We start from the raw sequence: 18265 nt of genomic DNA, 5'->3' as shown, positions 1-18265 counted from the left end.
GTGACTAGTTGAAGGTAAGGAAAATGAAAAATCGCTGGCACTAGCTGATTTATTTATGCCTTTACTCTGGCATTGAATGAGTTAAGACTGCAAGATTTCTATGCCAGTATCAGAAACAGCAAAGGATGACGGCTATGCACCCACCTTCTTTGTGCAGGTTTTTTATGAATTTCATGTTGCCATATTTGATCACCCAGTTTCTTACAAGCAATAACTCACTGCAGGCTATGGTATATTGTCATCATAGCACCCCCCCCAACCTCCCCCGCCATGACTAAACTACTTCATCCCTCTGCCAACATGCAGACAGCACTGAGGCGCATTGTTAAAGTTTCATTAAATTCAAACAGTTCACCTCATCTCCATCTCTCTCACTGTCTGTCTCACTTTATCTGACTATTTACCTTTAAAAGTATGATTATTATGTTCCACGTCTATGCCTCAACCCTTTCTTACCTGTACAGGTGTATCTCTCTCGCTCTCTCTCTCTCTAACAGGTCTCTTTCATGTATGTCTATTTGTTCTGTCCTTTGTTCTCCTCTCTCCAACTCCGTCTCTAAAAACCACACAGAGCTGAGAAAATGAGAAAATAGCACTTTCCGCTACTAACAAACAAACACCTTTCTCTGTTCCTCCTGAGCCCTGTGCTCCTGAGGAAGGGAAGCGGAGAAAATGATTGTAATGAAATCTGCTCACTCTTCCTGGCCTTGAAGAATGCACCTCCATTATGAATTCAGAGGAGCCAACAGACAGCTGGGTCTAATGGCACAGCTACAGTAGGCTAATGCGCTGATATCACGCACGCACGCATGCACGCACGCGCACACACACACGCACCATTGACTGACCGCAATAAGCACCTGTTGCGTGGACAAATAGCCAAAGTACAACCATTAAATGAATCTAGTATGGATTTCACATCACAAATTCACCACGTCAGTGTAAGCAGTGAAACTTGACATTGATAGATTCCATGTTGTGTGGTTTACACAACAAAATCATACAAGCTTGGGCGGCAGTGGCTCAGCGGTAGAATGGCCGGGTCGAGTGAACTGGAAAACCGCAAGTTTCCCAGTTCGATCCCGGGCTAAGGCGGGCTCCCCCAGAGTTAGCGTCGAAGTGTCCTTGAGCAAGACGCTGAACCCCTAATTGCTCCCGATGAGCAGGTTGGTGCCTTGCATGGCTTCCTCCGCCATCGGTGTGTGAATGTGAGTGTGAATGGGTGAATGCAAGGCACAATCTATGTAAAGCGCTTTGGATAAAGCATAATTTACCATAATTTACCATACAAAACTGCCCGATTACTGTTCAGATATGAGTTGTACATGCCAACACGTTGCCAAAGGTTCAGTGCCTTTCAAATCTCACCGTAGCTTCTCTACTAAACACCAAAGCTCAGATGAGTGTCTCTCTACAAAACGCCAAGGATCAGTTGCTCAACTGGCAATGATTATGTCTAGGAAGGCTTTAATAGCCTACGCTGTTGCGCAGCGAAGGCGCTAATTAAACACAGAGCAGATGAGGAGCCAACTCCTCTTTAATGTAAAAAAAAAGGTATCTCTAGCTGAGCAGTGGAACTGGCCACGGCTCCTTCAAGCTAAACCAGCACCGCAGCGCCTAAATCCATTTACAGCCACAGCTAGAGCCGCACAGCACAGACTCGAGACGGAACTTAATGGGGCATTGGGCTGCAGGAAGGGAAGCAGACTAACTCCATCTCAATCTCTCATAATGATCAAGCGTTATGTCATAACGTTAATTCAGCTCTCTAGATCCCGCGGTAGAACCTCAGATTTTTACGTTCTCCTGAACCTACTGTAGCACCGTCAGACAAGAATCTCCAGAAAGACAACCTAATTACAGTGATCTACACCGTCAATTTCACTCTGAGAGAGAGTGTAACACTTCTCAATGATTAAATTGACACCGTCGATTTTATTGCGTGCTCTTCTTAGCCGTGAGACAGAGCTTGGTTTCAAGTGACAGTTGTGCATGAGGAGGCGGCAGTGTTGTTTTTGTCGACTAAAAGTATGACGAAAAATGTTCGTCGACTACCTTTTTTCACTGACGAAAACTAAATAAAAACTAAGCTACAATGACTAAAACTAAGACTAAATATATTGACAATTTCATCACCAAATAAAAACTCGACTAAACTGTTAGTGAGGGATCTAGTGGAGAAGAGATCCAGTAGAACTAAGACATTTTTATGTTTGGTTGCGCTCGGGTGTTGCGCTCTCTGAAAATAGCAGATCTACAAGCTCACAACGCGTCGCAGCGCGACGTGTTGTGAGCTTGTAGATCGGCTATTTTCAGCACGCAACCAAGTGCAAAAATCAGCCATTACGACGCCATCGCGGCACCGCCCAAAATATATTTTAGTCGACTAAATCAACTGTAGATTTAGTCGACTAAAACTTGACAAAAGCTACAACATTTCAGGCGACTAAAACTGAATCAAAATGTGCTGTCAAAATCAACACTGGGAGGCTGTCGACACAGCAACAGGTGACGACGGCGGTCGCATCATGTGACACTACGGGGGCGGAAGGAAGCACGGAGGCGATACAGAGAGTGATAATATGTGTTAAACTCACAGGGGACGGTGCGGAGGTAGAGGTTGTCCCGGATGATCTGCTGCAGCTCGTGATCCACAGAGCCCTTCTGGAAACGCAGGTTGAGGTAGTGGCGCAGGTCCTTGTCTATCACGCCCCCTGGAGGAACAGAAGGGGAAAATCATCACGTTCTGAATCTGAATTCCAAAAAAACGTTGCAATGAAAAAAAAAAACAATGCATGTTGTTGTTGGGGAAAGCCCCAATGCATGTTAATCCTAAAGGCCACAGCACGGAACAGTTAAATCCCCACTGTGGTTTTGGAGCAGTGGTTCTCAAAGTGGGGTCCGGGGCCCCCTCAAGGAGTCCTTGAGCTAAATGATAGTTAGAGATAGTTAGGAAACAAATGGACCCTTATGGGTCTGTAACTCAGAGAGTGTACAAATGGAACCAAATGGACCCGTTAGGGTCCATTTGGTTCCATTTGTACACTCTCAGAGTTACATTGACATTGATTTCACAATATAAATTGGGGTCCCAGATATAGAAAGGCCAATAAATGGGGGTCCGTAGCCTATAATGCATGTCAAACTGGGGGTCCTTGAAATTAAAATGGTTGAAAATCACTGCTATAGCCTTACAAATATTCTCTTTTGGGGGGGGGGGGGGGGGCTGGCATATCTTTTTAAATCGGGGTCCGCGGGCTAATAAGTGTCAATTTGGGGGTCCTTGGCATGAAAAAGTTTGAGAGCCACTGGTTTGGAGGAACGCCATTTTTCAGCCCTCGGGCAGAACAGCAGAACATGAAGCAGCAACCCGATGTATTAAGTAATCCAAAAAATGTGACGGTGTGAAGTATTGTAATCTCTGCACGAGGTGTTTTTTTCCCCGCTTGTACCACTTATGCAACAAAACAGAAAGTGTCACAAATGACTATAAGTGGGCCCTAGACGACCCCGGAAATCCCAGGAAGACATGATATATACACACAAACAATTTGCACTCGTCTAACGTCTATGAAACAAACGCACCAAACGCTAATGAATACCACTTTGGCCCCTTTATCGTTTCAGCATCTGTCAACGACGTGGCCACGCATTCGTGGAAGTGTTAATTGGCGAAGACGCCGAACACGTGTGGGGAAATGTCTACACATAAATCACCAGCAGATTCCCCCCAGGGGCTCTTTTATACTTCCCTCTCTCCTCCTGCCACCCCCCACTTCTCGTCTCCATCCCTCCCTCCTCCCTTGTCCTCTCTTCAACCCAGTGGTGTAAAGTAACTCAGTACATTTACTCTAAGTACAATTTTGAGAGTACTTTTACTTTAGTGGAGAATTTCCCAATTGTCTAATAGTTTTACTTCTACTCCACTACATCTCTGAAGGCAAATATTGTACTTTTACTCCACTGCAATGATTTGAGAACTTTAGTTACTAGTTACTATGCAGATATAAATCATTACATTATAAAACATACATTAACCACTTCAGCCCTATTTTATACCTAGGCTATTTGAAAATAGCAGATCTACAAGCTCACAACGCGTCGCATGGCGACGCGTTGTGAGCTTGTAGATCTGCTATTTTCAAACATTTTAGTACTTTTACTTTTGGTGCTTCAAGTATATTTTGATACCAATACTTTTGTACTTTTACTCAAGTCATTTTTTAATTCTGGACTTTTACTTGTAACAGAGTACTTTTACATTGCAATATTGATACTTGACACGTGCACACACACACACACACACACACACACACACACACACACACACACACACACACACACACACACACACACACACACACACACACACACACACACACACACACACACACACACACACCCACCCACCCACCCACCCACCCACCCACCCACCCACACACACACACACACACACACACACACACACACACACACACACACACACACACACACACACACACACACACACACACACACACACACACACACACACACACACACACACACACCCCTCTCTACCAGTCTCATTCCACTGGCTCCAGTACTGTGTGAATGGACCATCACTCTAAACCAGTAAATATTGCTTGCTCAGGGGGGGGGGTAACTAAAAAAGGGAGGAAGGTAAACGACATCAGAGGGCGATCGGACGGGAATGAGAGACGACGAAAGGCAAGGGCAAATCCCATCACGGAAGAAGAGAGAGAGAGAGAGACAGATAGAGAGAAAGATCTGGAAAAGAGCTAAAACATGCACCTGGCCAAGCCTCGACATACTCTGTCCATCTATAGCCAGCTCCTCTATAAACTCATGAAATACACTTCCACAAATGGAAACGGTAAGGGACAGCCAAGAAGGAGAGTGGCTTCACGCACACATTGCTTTAGGCTTTAGGGGTTTACCGATATGGCACCATATTAACAAATACACTCCCCCGGGTTATCGTAACCCTTTGGGATATAAATTAGGAAGTATAGCTGCTGGAGTGTGTGTGTGTGTGTGGGGGGGGGGGGGGGGGGGGGGGGGGGGGTAGGGGCTTCTAACCTTCAACATTCCCATAAAAGCCGAGATTTTAAGCCGTGCCACTCGGCATTTGATGGCAGTGATGTCTAAGCATGTTGTAGTGGATATACAAACATGCAAGTGCACGCACGCACGCACGCACACACACACACACACACACACACACACAAAAAGGTATAGAAGACTGAAGATTAGTACACTGAGCCCCATGGCATTGTCAGATTAATTAATGGAGAACCTCATTTGGCAATAAAGAAAGTTATCCAACATATCGGGCGGATGATTTATTTACCACATTCTGCTTCTTTCACATTATGAGCCGACACACACACACACACACACACACACACGCACGCACACGCTGAGATCTTGCATTCACTCACATATAATCCTCAAGTCAACACACTTACATATATGTATATGACACACTGACACATCCAGAACTGAACTGAACTGACGGAGCATTCAAATGCAATCACACACACACAGACCTCAAGACCTCATTTTGCAGAGAACCTGGCAACGCTCCGCACCACCTCGGTCACGGAAGTGGCAAATGACATTAGCATGAGAAAAGGAGGAGAAGCCATGTCAATGAATCTTGCATGCAACCCCCCCCAAAAAAAAGAAAGGTATAGACAAGCCAGTCACACACTGACGCTGATGCATTTAACCCATTGATACCTGGAACGCATCTGTGTCACTTAAGATGTCTTTGGCTATTCAAAAATAGCAGATATACAAGCTCGTAGCGCGGCACCGAGTGCCGCGCTACGAGCTTGTAGATCTGCTATTTTTGAAAAATCGTGAAAATTATTTTTTAATATTTTTTTCTGATTTTCTTTTAGGATTTTGATTTTTTTTTAGACGCTGCCTCAGGTCTTAATGGGTTAAAAAAAAACATGTACACACACACACACACACACACACACACACACACACACACACACGCACACACACACACACACACACAGCCAGTCTGACACTCTTAAAAAAGGCACCTCTTGTGCTGGATAGCGGTCATACAGCGTGCCAACCAGTAAAGCAGCTGTGTCAGTGTCCTGTCCTCTCTCTGTGTCTCTCTCTCTCTCTCTCTCTCTCTCTCTCCACAGGTACTGGTGGCGGGTACAGGTACAGTATAAAATAATATCTCCACTGTAGGAATAATACAGTCTGGATCTTCTTGACAATCCGTGTCCCCGTCCTCAGGTCCCCACGACCGCCTCGTCTCCGTCTGCCCTGCCCTCCCCGCACTCACTCACACACTCACACACACACTCACACACACACACACACACACGCACACACACACATGCACGCACGCACGCACGCGTCTACACGCTATATCAGCCAGTCAGTCCCCGGGGAGCGCAATCACCTCTCTCTCTGTACTCCTAATCCCATCCACGATGGAGAGAGAGAGAGAGAGAGAGAGAGCAAGAGAGAGAGAAGGAGAGAGAGAGAGAGAGAGAGATACACAGAGATGTAGAGCGCGGGAGATCGGACAGCAGAGATGAGAGAGAGGGGAAAGGGAGCACGAGTGTGTGTGTGTGAGAGAGAGAGAGAGAGAGAGAGAGAGAGAGAGAGAGAGAGAGAGAGAGAGAGAGAGAGAGAGAGAGTGCGTGGAGAGAGGAAAGAGTGAGAGACACCGGTGGAAGCGCGGCTAGGCTCCAGCGGGGCGGCAGGGACCTCTATCTCTACAATGAGATCCCTCTTTCTTATTGGCTAGCCTGGGTTTTCCCCAGGTCCTGTAGCACCCCCTGTGGTGACAAATGGCACTGCTCCCATTTTTTTATCTGCATGCACGGTGCACCCCCTATAAGTGCCGCTCTTTGATCGATCATGCCGTCCGTGTGCCTCACCAGATTCCCCTGCCTCGCCCCCCCCCCCCCCCCCGGCTCAGTAGCACCAGGTGGCCCCGGGCTGACCTTGGGGGGCCACGTGGCCCGAGCTAAATAGCACTACGTTTCACAGCCAGAGCTCAGCACCAGCCGGCAGCTGTTGTCTTATTACCTCCAAACAATGTGCGCACTAATCCATAAAGACCTGGGATGCATCCGTGTCATTTTTAGCTTTGAGCTAAAAAAGCATTATTTTACACTTTGGGCTATTCAAAAATAGCAGATATACAAGCTCATAGCGCGGCACCGAGTGCCGCGCTACGAGCTTGTAGATCTGCTATTTCTGAAAAATCAAGAACATTTGTGCAAATTTTTGAATGTGTGTATTTTTAAAGCGAACATTTGTAACTCAAATCTTTGCTTCTGGGGGGGGGTCCCTGGAACAAAATATTTTGAGATGGGGGTCCGGGGCCAAATACATATACATTTTGGGGTCCTTGACGTTAAAAAGTTTGAAAACCACTGGCATAGCAACATATGTTTTTTTTCAAAAAACTGTTAGGATTTAGAAGACATTTTTGTAGAATCGGAACCTCAGGCCTTAATGGGCTAATTAGATAGTTGTTTGTTCATTCTGCTGTGCCGCAACCATCAGAAAACACTGCTCGCTTTTGTCGTTAACCCCGTTTTTAGTTTTCTTTTTTCTCTCCCTCGACACCGTCGAGTCCCCTTCTGTCCCAAATGACAATCTGGTCGGTGTAAATTGCTCCATTCCATCTCGTTTTCCTCAATCATTCGAGAGCCCTTTCTCTCTGCGCATCTATCCAAACACACACACACATGCATGCACGAGCAAACTCTCACACCAACTTCTTTGTGCGACATCTATTTTCATTGTGTTTTTGGGTGAACACAACAGGAGGTGAGCCACGATAATAAAGTGAGACGCAGTATCCTGTTAATGGCCCTGAGCTGGGGCTATAGGACAAACACCTGTGTCCGTCTAGCTTGCCTAAATACATATGCTACAATATGGGACTATAAAAAATGGAATGTGAGTATGTGCAGTGGTGTAAAGTAACTAAGTACATTTACTCTCAAGTACTGTACTTAAGTACACATTTGAGGTACTTTTACTTAACCGGAGCATTTCCAATTGTCAATACTTTTACTTATACTCCACTACATCGCAGAGGCACATATTGTACTTTTACTCCACTACAATTATTTGAAAACTTAAGTTACTAGTTACTTTGCAGATATAAATCATTATATTATAAAACATACATTAACCACTGTAGCCCTATTTCATACCTAGGCTATTTTCAAACATTTTAGTACTTTTACTTTTGGTACATTTTGATACCAATACTTTTGTACTTTTACTCAAGCAAATGTTGAATTCCGGACTTTTACTTGTAACGGAGAACTTTGCAGTATTGATACTTTTACTTAAGTAAAACACTTGAGCACTGTTTTCCACCACTGGGTGTGAGAGAGAAAGAAAAAAGAACAGAACATGGGGATGAGCGAAGGGGCCAATCTAACAGTGGTCAGTCAGGATATCATGGGGGGAAGAGAGCCAACAATCTCAACAGATGTGGTCTGGTGGTCTTTCCCCCCCGTCCGTCTCCATCTGAGATGGTTTGCCACCTCCTCTTCCTCTGACAGCTATAGGCAATCATCACCACAGATACGCCACGTGACGACGCTGATGGGGGGAATGCAGGAAAGGCAGAGAGGAGGAGGTGGGGGAGAGGTGGAGTGGGAGTGGGAAGGCAAAAGAGAACGTACGTGACAGATGATGTGAGCCACAGCGTGACAGCGCTTCAAAAACAATGAGCTTGGGGATCGTGTGTGTGTGTGTGTGTGCGTGTGCGTGTGCGTGTGCGTGCGTGTGTGTGTGATAGAGCGCGAGTGAGCGTGTGTGCGTGTGTGTGTGTCTGCACACACAGGCCAATCCCTCAGTTGCAAATAAAAAATAAATGCACCACAGCGGCCAGTCTGTGTGTGTGAATACAAATGACTCATTCTCATTCCATCTGAAATAATCTATCTCATGCTTGAACTTGAAAAAAACGCACTGAGAGTCGGTGAAGGTGCATGGCGCTACACATCTGAATGAGTAGCCATAGCTTAATGGGAAGAGAGGCCGCCTTGGAAACAGAAGGTCCCCAGCCCCAATACTCACACGGTCACGTACACACACACACACGCACGCACACGCGCACGCACACACACAGACAGATGTTTGAAGTAGTGTCAGCTGAGCTGTGTGGGGTTCACTTTGGTCTACTTGTGTTGGGACTGTGATTGGCGTAGCAGCGTCAGCTGAGCATGTGGCTCCCTGTGATTTGTCGACTTATATGGGGATAATAGATAATACAGAGATAAAGACAGATACTGTACTGTATGTCATGCATACTGTATTCATTTATAATGTTTCCAAGAAACCTGTGTTGACATGTTAATCTTCCTCAATAAAACATAATGTAGACTAACCTACAAGCGGCCGGTAGCCTTGGTAAGGTGTGAGCCTGTGCCTACCGCAGTTGAGCTGTGCTTATTAAGACCTAAATTAATGTAGCCCACTATTCTGATAAACATTCATTCTGTGCATTTTTCATTTCAGGTTGAGTATGTAGATCATCATAACTGTTCAGCCTTAGGCTACATCATATAAACCAATAATTAAATAGATAAATTGAACCTTGGAGCACTCCACAAGTTATAGGGGAGGAAGGGGAAACATGGTTGCCAATTGATACAAAAAAAGAGAGAAAAAAACATGATTTGCCAAATATGATGTAAAACACTGCTAAGCAGTCCCAGATATGCCAGCCCACTGCTGTATTCTGTTGATAAGAATGTTATGATCAATGGCATCAAACGCTGCACTGACTGAACAAGTGTGGAAGGAACCATCACCATTGTCAGCATTCATTAAAAAAATAGCTTGTGGCCTTGGGCCGTAGCGTGACGGTCCAGGCACCCTAGGCTGAAATACCAGCCTGACAGCGCGCCGCGGGTTCGACTCCCGTTCCGGAAGACCTTTGCTGCGTGTCACCCCCTCATCTCTCATTCCATGTCCTGTCAGCCTACCTTCCCTATCCATCTCTAAATAAAGGCATAAAAAGCCCCCTAAAATATTGTTTGTGACTCTAAAACAGTGGTTCTCAAACTTTTTCATGTCAAGGACCCCCAAATGGACACTTATTAGCCCGCGGACCCCCACTTGAAAAGACACATTTTAAGGACCCCCGGTTTGACATGCATTAGGGCGACGGACCCCCCATTTAATGGCATTTCTATCTCTGGGACCCCAATTCATGTTGTAAAATCAATGTTAATTTAACTCTGAGAGTGTACAAATGGAACCAAATGGACCCGTTAGGGTCCATTTGGTTCCATTTGTACACTCTCAGAGTTACAGACACATAAGGGTCCATTTGGTTCCTATCCATCATTTAGCTGGGGACCCCCTGGAACCCCCTAAAGTACCCCTGGGGGTCCCCGGACCCCACTTTGAGAACCAATGCTCTAAAAAGTCCAGTCTCTGTACTGTGTTGCTGTCCCGACTGAATTAAAAAAATATATATGATTGTCTTTTTGTAGAAGTTAAAACCAAGATGTTTTCCCCTTTTTAGCAATTTAAGGGCCTGTAATTGCTATGGTTCGGTCAAGAGGTGTTTTGAGAAGCGGCTGAAAGCGAGCAATCTTAAAATGAGAGACTGATCCAGAAGATAGAAAGCGATTAAAAATGCATAGCAGGTAAAGGGCAACTACTTCCAACACATCCATAATAAATTGGAGGGCATAATATCAACAGTGAATGTGAGACACAATGGGTCTCACATTCACTGTCTGGGAGATGGGGTCTTGTGCCGTGTCGTGGACCTCAGAGGGATGTTTTAGAGCCGAAGAAATGTTGATCTGTGTGCTCATATCCTAACATGTAAAGCTGAGTGTTGTTAGGTTGTAGGTGCCATCAGCAATGCATCAAGTATAACTATTTTCCCATTTGTTGTAATGGTTAAATCTATGACAGAACTAAGTTTAATGGCATGAATTAGGCCACATCAGAAAAAATACTTAGCTCTCACACATTCTTAACTAACTTATTGTAAGAGCCCATAATGTAAGTAGGCATGGTAACACTTTCAACAAACAGATGGGTGAACCAAAAAAAAAAAAACCTCTGATGTGGCTCTTCAGAAGGCTGAGACTGCATCATTTAAGCTCAGCAGGTGTCACAAGAATCCCCTAGGAGTGTGTGTGAGAGAGAGATAGAGAGAGAGAGAGAGAGAGAGAGAGAGAGAGAGAGAGAGAGAGAGAGAGAGAGAGAGAGAGAGAGAGAGAGAGAGAGAGAGAGAGAGAATGTGCGAGAACAGCCTGTAAGGGAGTCTAAAAAACATAAGAGCAGCTGCTGACTGATGGCAGTCAAATCATTAAAAGAAAAGCGAGAGCCGCACACTCATAAATTGGTCCAACACCATTTATGTAGAAAAAATTGTATCGAAGCTATGAAGCTATTATGAATGAGTCAATCTCTCTTTTCTTTTGTTTTTTTCCTAAAATTTTCTCCCACGATTTTGTAACCCATTTTCTCACCCAGCGCCAATTGTCTATGTAATCCTGGGCGCTACACTCCCTCTGCCAGCCTAGGGAGAGCCTAGAGCCGAGCTCATGCCTCCTTCAATGCATGAGAGCTAGCAAGCCGCTTCTTATCACCTGACAGGGGGAGGTTCCCTGGTAGGACGTAGTGTGTGGAAGATACACGTTATTCCAACCAGTTCCTTTCCCCTCCATCAGGCGCCCCGGCTGGCCAGGGGGAGGCAGTATATTATAAAACAAATGTTACCATCGCCATCACAGTGTTCGTCGATACAGAGGTACCACTCAATAAGGAGTTCTGCAGGGTCCTAGCGCCCGAGGATATTTTGGAACGTAAGTCGCCAGAAATGGTATTTAACTATAAAATACATATATCTCTGGCACATTACCAGTGCTTCGTCATATTGGTGCGAATGTGTTTAACAGTGTTTATAGAAGTTGTACAAATAAAAAAAATAAAAAAAGTAATGTTATTGTGAAAAATATACCAGTCAAAGATTACATCTAAAAAACTAAATACAAAAAAATGAATTGGAAATAGTTACACAGTATGATTTTAATAATAATCTAAAAATACATATATTGTAAATTGAATGATACATTTTTTATAACTATAAAAAACATGACAGATTAGTAAATAATTGTTAATTACAGCCCTACAATGTTTTGGATGATTTTGAGGACAGTGCTACAGGATGCCATGATGTCTGACCTGATGACTTTGACTGAAGTGAAGCTGAAGCAATTACAAGTGTAATCACATCTCAGTGGATTTGCATTTGCCTTACCTAGACAAAAATAAATGACACTGTGTAGTCAATATAGTCACGCATACAGGGTTTAACCCATTAAGACCTGAGGCCGATTCTACGAAATGTCTTGTTTTTTTTTTAAACTTATGTTACTATGTCAGTGGTTCTCAATCTTTTTCAAGTCAAGGACCCCAAAATGAATGTATTTGGCCACAGACCCCATCTCAAAATATTTTGTTCCAGGGACCCCCAGAAGCAAAGATTTGAGTTCACTTTAAAAATATATATATTCAAAGATTTGCACACGTTTTCACGATTTAAAAAAAAATAGCAGATCTACAAGCTCATAGCGCGGCACTCGGTGCCGCGCTATGAGCTTGTAGATCTGCTATTATTTTTAATAGCCAAAGTGTAAAATAATCCTTTTTAGCGCAAATCAAAAAGTGACACAGATGCGTTTCCAGGTCTTAATGGGTTTAAACATAAAATATTTTTTCAGGACAATGTAATCTATTCTCCGGGACATTTAAATGATTTTGTCGTTTTCCAGGACTTGTGGGAACCCTGAGTTGCATTGATTACCACAGTTGAAGTGAGGTTGGGTAAGCACTCGGCTACAACAACAGCTCTGCGACCCCAGAGAGAGTTTAACCCTTTAAGACCGGGAACGCATCTGTGTCATTTTAAGATTTCTTTGGCTATATAAAAATAACAGATATACAAGCTCGTAGCGCGGCACCGAGTGCCGCGCTACGAGCTTGTAGATCTGCTATTTTTTTTTTTAATTGTGAAAATGTGTGCAATTCTTTAGGTTGAATATATATATACTTTTTTAAAGCGAATGTTTTTAACTCAAATCTTTTTACAAATTCACAAAAAAAAAAAACTCAACATTTTACAAATGTCTTGTAAAACCTAACATTTTTTTTCTTCCTAAAGTTGTTTTTTATATATTTTTTTTACTTATGTTGCTCATTATTATTATCAATGGTTTTCAAACTTTTTGTGTCAAGGACCCCCAAAATAATATGTATTTGTCCGCGGACCCCCCCTCCCATCTAAAAATATTTTGTTCCAGGGACACGATTTTTCTAAAAATAGCAGATCTACAAGCTCATAGCACGGCACTCGGTGCCGCGCTATGAGCTTGTATATCTGCTATTTTTGAATAGCCAAAAGAAACCTTAAAATGACACACATGCGTTTCCTTCCCGGCCTTAAAGGGTTAAGTAGAGCCATATGAAATCCGTTTTATTTTTTTCCCAATTCCGTTTTATTTTTTCCCAAATTCTGTTTTTTCCATTTTAATATTTCTGAATTCTGTATTTTGCTTTTTATGCTCATTTTTACCATAAAAAAAAGTGTCTGGTAAGTGGAAATGAATAAATGTTCAAGATATAACAGTCCATACATGGCCCTTGTTGTGTTATACGCAAAAATGTTCCCAAAATAATTCGGTGACTTCGGTCTGAGCATGCGCAAAATGGCGTCGCGCATGTATTATTGTTTCTATCGTCTTTCTAAGACTATTTCTACGTGGATTTTACTGTTTATAAAGTAGGATGTGGCCATGCAAAATGGTGGTGTCCCGTGGATTTGTAAAAATTTGCGGTAAAAAAAAATATTTTACCGCGATTTTTTTTTTTTTTCCAAATTCTGCAATATTCCGTGTTTTATTCCAATTCCATTTTTATTGGTCATTTCCGCGATTCCGTCCGCGATTCCGTTAACACGGATTTCATATGGCTCTAGGGTTAAGCTCTGTGCACAAACATGCAGCTTCTTTCTCCTTTTGCTCGTCACAGACTTACTCTATTTACTATGGGTTTCGCCCATTGTAGTACAGTAAGACTGTGTGTACTGTTTAACCACCTACGCCCTATTTTTTATACTTATACTATACTTTGGAAATAGCTAGATCTGCTATTTTCGCACATTTTGAAACAAAACGTTTATTTTACAGTATATACTGTATGCATTTTATCTATCAAAAAGTTACGTGTTTATTTGTATCTGTTTGCTTATACGTTAAATGCTCTTAACCCTTTAAGACCGGGAACACATCTGTGTGTCATTTTAAGATTTATTTGGCTATTCAAAAATAGCAGATTTACAAGCTCATAGCGCGGCACCGAGTGCCGCGCTATGAGCTTGTAAATCTGCTATTTTTGAAAAATGGTGAACATTTAGCAAATCTTTGATTGCATATATCGTCGAAAGCAAACACTTTTAACTAAAATCTTTGCTTCCGGGGGTCCTTGGAACAACATATTTTGAGATGGGGGTCCGCGGCCAAATACATATCATTAGGGGGTCCTTGACATGAAAAAAGTTTGAGAACCACTGATATTATAGCAACGTAAGGACAAAAAAAAAAGAAAAAAGAAAGAAAAGTAGAATCCGCCAGAAGCAAAGATTTGAGTTACAAATGTTCGCTTTAAAAAATATATATATATATTCAAAGATTTGCACACATTTTCACGATTTTCAAAAAATAGCCAAAGAAATCTTAAAATGACACACATGCGTTGCCTTCCCGACCTTAAAGGGTTAAATAGAAACTTAAGTTTCTCAAAATTCTTTACAAAATACGGGTCAAAACATCGGTTGCCTACAGTAAGGTTCTTCAAAAACAATTTGGCCCTCAAAAGAGGCAATCATATGGTACACTCCTAGGTAGGTCAACACACAGTGTAATCCACAGTTCAACGCCAGTACAATGCAATGTAGGTGTCCTCTATCGAAGACTGAAGCAGCTTTGTGCTGAACAGAGATTCAAAACAAGCTAACAAGGCCATTAACTGCACACATACACGCGCAGAAGCACACACGCACACGCACACACACACACACACACACACACACACACACACAGTAAAAGGGTTTCAATGGAATTGTGTCAACAAGCCCTCCAAACTAATGCCTTCTTCTGAAGCCAGAACACTTTGAGTTCCAAGCAGCAACAATTCTGCATCAAGCCTCCGCTGACACTCATTTGGTGCTGAGGGCACCGTCATTAGAGCCTTTACTCATAATATTTATGCCTCCCCGGGACCCTGGGCATCTACACACGAGGCATAATGACTGTGTGCGTGCGTGCGTGCGTGCGTGCACGTGCGCACGTGCGTGTGCGCATGCATGTTTAAATGAGAGGGGGCACTTGCAAACAGCTGTTTGGATAATGGCACTAATTAGAGAGCCCACAGTGGACTTAAAACTATGCCAATTTCACCAGGTACATCATCTGCTCTGTTGATTAGTATGTCAATAAAAAAAAGAAGCTCTGGCTTTAAAATGACAATGTTCCACCAAAGTCAATTAGCTTTGACAGCACTGCCATTTAAACGTATACTTGATCCCAATCCACCGGTGATTACTTGCATGTACTTGTACGCCGGCTGTTGCTCGACGCTGTGGATCAGTCTCGGCAGCCCACCCCAGTTCCAAGGATATTATTACCCTAAATCAGGGCTTTTCAGACTTTTTATGCCTCAGTCAAAATCTGAAGGCACACCTGTATACATAAATAGCTCCCAATTTTTTGAAAAATCTTGAAAGTGCGAGAACTACTGATATAGGGCATCGCAGTGGCGGCCATTTTCTGGTTCCACTTCAAAATAGTCAATGCATTTTTCCCATTGACATTTCCAAAAATATTGATATCAATTATTTTAAGCCTAGAATCAAGCCATCCAGGGTCCTGGTGAATCATGACCATAAAACGTTTGATTCTGTGAAAAAAAACGTTTTTGAAAACGGCAAAACAAAGGGTATTTATTAAATATAGTATATCACATAATTAAATATAAAATAAAATAAATCATAGAAACTGTTTTATGGTCATGATTCACCAGGACCCTGGATGGCTTGATTCTAGGCTTAAATTGATATAAATATTTTTGGAAATGTCAATGGGAAAAATGCATTGACTATTTTGAGGTGGAACCAGAAAATGGCCGGCACTGCTATGCCCTATAGAAGGCATTTGTAGAATGCAAGTGCGATGAATGCATCATAAACAAGCACAGAAGGTAGAAGTAGAAAGTAGAAAATGCGGACTTGTCTCCAGTGTGCTTATTTGGTACACTGTTTGGGACCCACTGCTCTAGGTGTACGCGTGTGTGCATGTTATGTGCAGTGGTGTGAAGTAACTAAGTACATTTACTCAAGTACAATTTTGAGGTACTTCTACTTTACTGGAGCATTTCAAAATGTCTGTACTTTGACTTCTACTCTGCACATCTCAGATATACATTATTACATTATAAAACATACATTAACCACTTTAGCCCTATTTTATACATAGGCTATTTGAAAATAGCCGATCTACAAGCTCAGCTATTTTCAAACATTTTAGTACTTTTACTTTTGGTACTTTAAGTACATTTTGAAACCAAAACTTTTGTACTTTTACTCACCTACGTTTTTAATTCTGGACTTTTACTTGTAACTGAGTACCTCTACATTGCAGTATTGATACTTTTACTTAAGTAAAACATTTGAGCACTTTTTCCACCACTGGTTATGTGTGCTGACACTCTGTGAGCAAGCAGGTGTGCACGTGTGCACGTGTGTGCTGTATTTAGTCTCCAGGTTGGGGTCGAGGAGACCTGGTCCGTTGTTTTGGCCGATGGGGGAACAAGACAGGCTATCTCCTACACGTTGATAGTAACGCCGGAGCAGGAAATGGAATGTGTCCATCACACGCCTCTGTGCCTTTCCCAATGGCCCCCCGCTATACGGAGGATCGATGGGAAACAGTGCGGTAGAAATGGGGCCATTACCAAGCCAGCGCCTAGCTCAGCACTCACACAAAACGTATAAGGTTATTTGAGCCGTGCATATAAATTGGCTCTCATTGATAGAAACGCGACAGAATTGCAACCAGCGGTCGTAAAGCAGTCTTACTATGCACCGTGGGAGAGCAGCAGGCAATCGGGGGAGGACGCAACAGGATTGCAGCGAGCCGAGAGCCAAAGTAAGTTTGTCGAGTGCTTAAGAGTGCATGCTCCAACGGAGACAGGCATTAACAAAAACGTCAATCACCGCGCGGCAACAGGAGCCGCCGTCGCGGCGCGAACAAATAATACATCAAACAGAATTACATCTCAAGGAGCAGTCGCCGCTCAAAGACGCAGCGACGTAATGACTCTCGCAGCATAAGCTGTCTCTCTCTCTCTCTCGCCCCATCATATCTCCTTTGCTATTCCCTTTCTGTATCTCTACACTTCTTTTTTTTTACACACATTTCCCGCCTCTCCTCCTCCTCTCTCACCTGCTTTCACTTCCAACCTCTCTCTCTCTCTTTCCCCCGTCTCGTTTTGCCTCGGCTTCCTTTCACCCCGCTAGTTTCCCCCGTTTGCATTGCTTTATCCATACATGTAGGTATTCATTTATTAACCCATTGAGACCTGGAACTGTGTCATTTTTAGATTTGAGCTAAAAAAAGCATTATTTTACACTTTGGGCTATTCAAAAATAGCAGATATACAAGCTCGTAGCGCGGCACCGAGTGCCGCGCTACGAGCTTGTAGATCTGCTATTTTTGAAAAATCGTGAAAATGTGTGCAAATCTTTGAATATATATATTTTTAAAGCGAACATTTTTAACTCAAATCTTTGCTTCTGGGGGGTCCTGGAACAACATATTTTGATGGGGGTCTGCGGCCAAATACATATACTTTTGGGGGTCCTTGACATGAAAAAGATTGAGCACCACTGATATAGAAACATACGTTTTTCAGAATATTGAGATTTAGGAGACATGTAGAAACGGCTTCAGGTCTCAATGGGTTAATTCTCAATGTCAGCAGATGAAAGGGAAAGCCAGTGGATGGGCTTCCACGTATCTAAATGTGAGTTGGGTGTGATGTGAAAAGCCGCGCTCTGCTCTGCCGTCGCGGCGGTAATCGAGGTTAGGTATATTTGACAAAGTAGACGGAACTATCAAAGAGCAGCCACCCTATATACAAAAGCATGTCTGACGCCATGACACTC

General features: G+C 43.1%; 1 protein-coding gene across 1 annotated transcript in view; it reads right to left on the bottom strand.

The window, feature by feature from the left end:
* Positions 1-18265, bottom strand: part of LOC311040288 (membrane-associated guanylate kinase, WW and PDZ domain-containing protein 2-like) — a 323523-nt gene that overhangs the window by 224145 nt on the left and 81113 nt on the right. The window contains exon 2 of the mRNA XM_084050480.1: positions 2598-2714. Within this exon, the coding sequence (XP_083906606.1) occupies positions 2598-2714 (117 nt within the window). The remainder of the gene's footprint in view (positions 1-2597; positions 2715-18265) is intronic.

Source organism: Gymnoscopelus microlampas (assembly GCF_963454915.1).
Source record: "Gymnoscopelus microlampas genome assembly, chromosome: 23".
Classification (NCBI taxonomy): Eukaryota; Metazoa; Chordata; class Actinopteri; order Myctophiformes; family Myctophidae; genus Gymnoscopelus; species Gymnoscopelus microlampas.
The sequence above is the reverse complement of the archived record's forward strand: the minus strand, read 5'-3'. Positions and strand labels throughout refer to the sequence as shown.